This window comes from Oryzias melastigma, linkage group LG13 (genome assembly GCF_002922805.2).
Source record: "Oryzias melastigma strain HK-1 linkage group LG13, ASM292280v2, whole genome shotgun sequence".
Classification (NCBI taxonomy): domain Eukaryota; kingdom Metazoa; phylum Chordata; class Actinopteri; order Beloniformes; family Adrianichthyidae; genus Oryzias; species Oryzias melastigma.
This window is the reverse complement of record NC_050524.1, coordinates 22,731,090-22,733,451: the sequence shown is the minus strand read 5'-3', so window position 1 is coordinate 22,733,451 and position 2,362 is coordinate 22,731,090. Positions and strand designations below refer to the sequence as shown.

Below are 2,362 nucleotides of genomic sequence, written 5' to 3'. Positions count from 1 at the left end.
CTCATGGCCTTCACCCATCCTTTGTGCTGCCTTAAAGTCAAAAGCGGCTCCAGTTTGAGGGGAAGCAGGTGAGACCAGCAGCTGAACCTCATTGTATTCCAGAGATCACCGCCGCCTGAGAGACCGGCCCCTTATTTTCCTCACAATTCTGGACGTTTTTCCCAAGAATCTTCTCATCTGACGGATGAGTGAAAGCCATTATCCCACTGGGATAATTTAAAATCGACAAAAGAGACGCATGTATTAGACCTTTCTGAGGATTTCTAAACTTCTATGCAACTATTCTGCTGATTTGCATAATACAGTTTCACAACATTATCCAGAAATATTGCTGCTCAGCTCAATAAGAAAAAAGATAACAAAAACTATGCCAAAAACTCCAATTTATTTTAAAATAATCTCCTCAGACTGAGTTTGGCTCCAACCTTTTAGTCTTTACGTTCTCCAAACTCAGGTGTCTCAAAGTCATTAGAACAATCATCACGGCGTCCTCATCATACAAACCAGCAGCGACCGTCGCAACCGTTTAATGAACGGCTCCCTGACCCGTGTTCAGCACTAAGTTGGGTTGCAACTCTGGAGCGCGTTGTTAAAGCAGCTGAGCCGGCCAATTATTATAATGATGCTGACAGCCCGCTTTGATCCCTGCACATATTTGCTGTCCTCCTCTTTGCATCAAGAGTAAAAAATGGAGAAGTTCTGCTGCAGATTCATGTTTAAAAAGGCTCAAACTGTTCCCATTTAAGGGTGACGACCAGCTCATTGAGTTTATTAGAAGTACAGGAAGTTCAAAAGTTCTTTAAAAAAAATGAACATTCCTGCTAAAAACTCATCTTTACATCCTTTCAGAGATTCAAACCTCTGAACGTTTTGAGGGAACTCTGACCTTGTGACCCATCTTTAAGAAAAACAAAACATTCTTTCTGGAGATGTTCTGTATTAGAAAGAGGTCTCATCAGTTCAGAATGTTGTGGTCCTCTAAGCTTCCAGATCTGACAGCACATGGGTCTGCTCCTGCAGGATTCTCAGAACCCGCCTGAGCAGAACCTGGAAGATGCAAAGGCGCGATAAGGTCACGGAGCGGGAACGTCCATTGCATCTTTGACAGTTTACATGGAGCCCGCGTGTCGTGGGGATAATGACAGCCAGCAGGTCACAGGCACAGAGGCGCGCGCGCACACACGCTCGCACACACGCCGTGCGCCTCTACAGTCAGAGAAGTAGCAGGAATCTGCAGAACACCGGAGTTCAGGCGCACTTACATCTCAGCGGACGGCGGCTGGCTACGGCAGAGGAGTGCGTGTCCGCACGCTTGTCCCATCGCGCATCCTGCCTCGCGCCTCCTCTTGAATCCAAACAGCTGCAGTCAGAGGCGAACAGAGGGGAGAGGAGGAGGAGGGAAGAGGGGGAGCGCTGCCTCTGTTTCTGTCTGTCAGAGCGGGAGGGGGGGCAGACGACAGGCGATGGATGAGTAGATTTCTGGGTGTGTGCTCCTCGCGCTTCCTCTCTGCCTCCGCCGGGTCTCGAGCTCTGAGCGCGCGGGGATTGGTCCGGACCCGGTAAGTGATATCCGAGCTGCGGAGAGCGAGGATGGACGAGAGGAGAGACAGAGAGAGCTCGCGCTCAGCAGCACATGGGCGCATCGAGCCGCGCGGTGCGTCACGTGAAACACTGGCCTTTACCCCCCCGCCCGCCTCAAAGTCACAGGCTTTAAATCACGAAGTGGGAATAAAAGTTATGAAGCACCAACTTTCACTGCGCATCCGCAAACCTCTGCGGCGCATTTCTCCACACGGCGCTGCTGCTCCCGCTCAGCCGGAATCCCGTTTCCCGCAGGCAGAAGGCTGGAGCTGCGGCAGGGATCGATCCCTCTCCCCTCCAACAGCAGATCTTATCGGCTCAAGCCGGCAAGCTTTCATTAGGAGCAACACGCTGCTCCCCAGCGCGTCAATCACGGGCCTCCGCGGGTCTCAAGGTCCAACACATCCTCTCCCGTTTATGGCATTTCTGGCACGCGCGCTGCAGGCGCGCGAGACACGCGTGTGAACGTTCAAGGCCTTTAAAGATCATCCATGAGGGTTTACCTTTTCAAACTCTTACTTTTTTACATGTTTGATTTAGAAATGTTGACAAAGTGAGATTTCTATATTTCACCTATCCTCCGGTAGCCATGGCAACCACGATGTTTACCATTATCATTTATCTGACTCCTGACTGATTGGAGAGAACATTCAAACTGGAATACATCAACTCAATCTGCTGTGATTAAACTGGAAGAAACTTAATGTGCATGATGTTTCTTCTGTTTTTCATTTTATTTTATTTATTTCATTTTTTGGCTACTGACCTCTACCCAAAATGA

At 49.4% G+C, this 2,362-nt stretch overlaps 1 protein-coding gene across 2 annotated transcripts in view; it reads right to left on the bottom strand.

Moving 5' to 3' along the window:
• LOC112149660 (cGMP-dependent 3',5'-cyclic phosphodiesterase) overlaps nt 1-2,137 on the bottom strand; it is a gene marked incomplete at its 3' end in the record, with an annotated part of 200,241 nt that extends 198,104 nt beyond the window's left edge. Inside the window, 2 exon segments of one of the 2 annotated variants that reach the window (XM_024277490.2) lie at nt 1,263-1,575; nt 1,751-2,137. In XM_024277490.2, the coding sequence (XP_024133258.1) occupies nt 1,263-1,321 (59 nt within the window). In that variant the 5' untranslated portion in view covers nt 1,322-1,575; nt 1,751-2,137. 2 annotated transcript variants of the gene reach the window in all.
• Nucleotides 2,138-2,362: the final 225 nt, after the last annotated feature.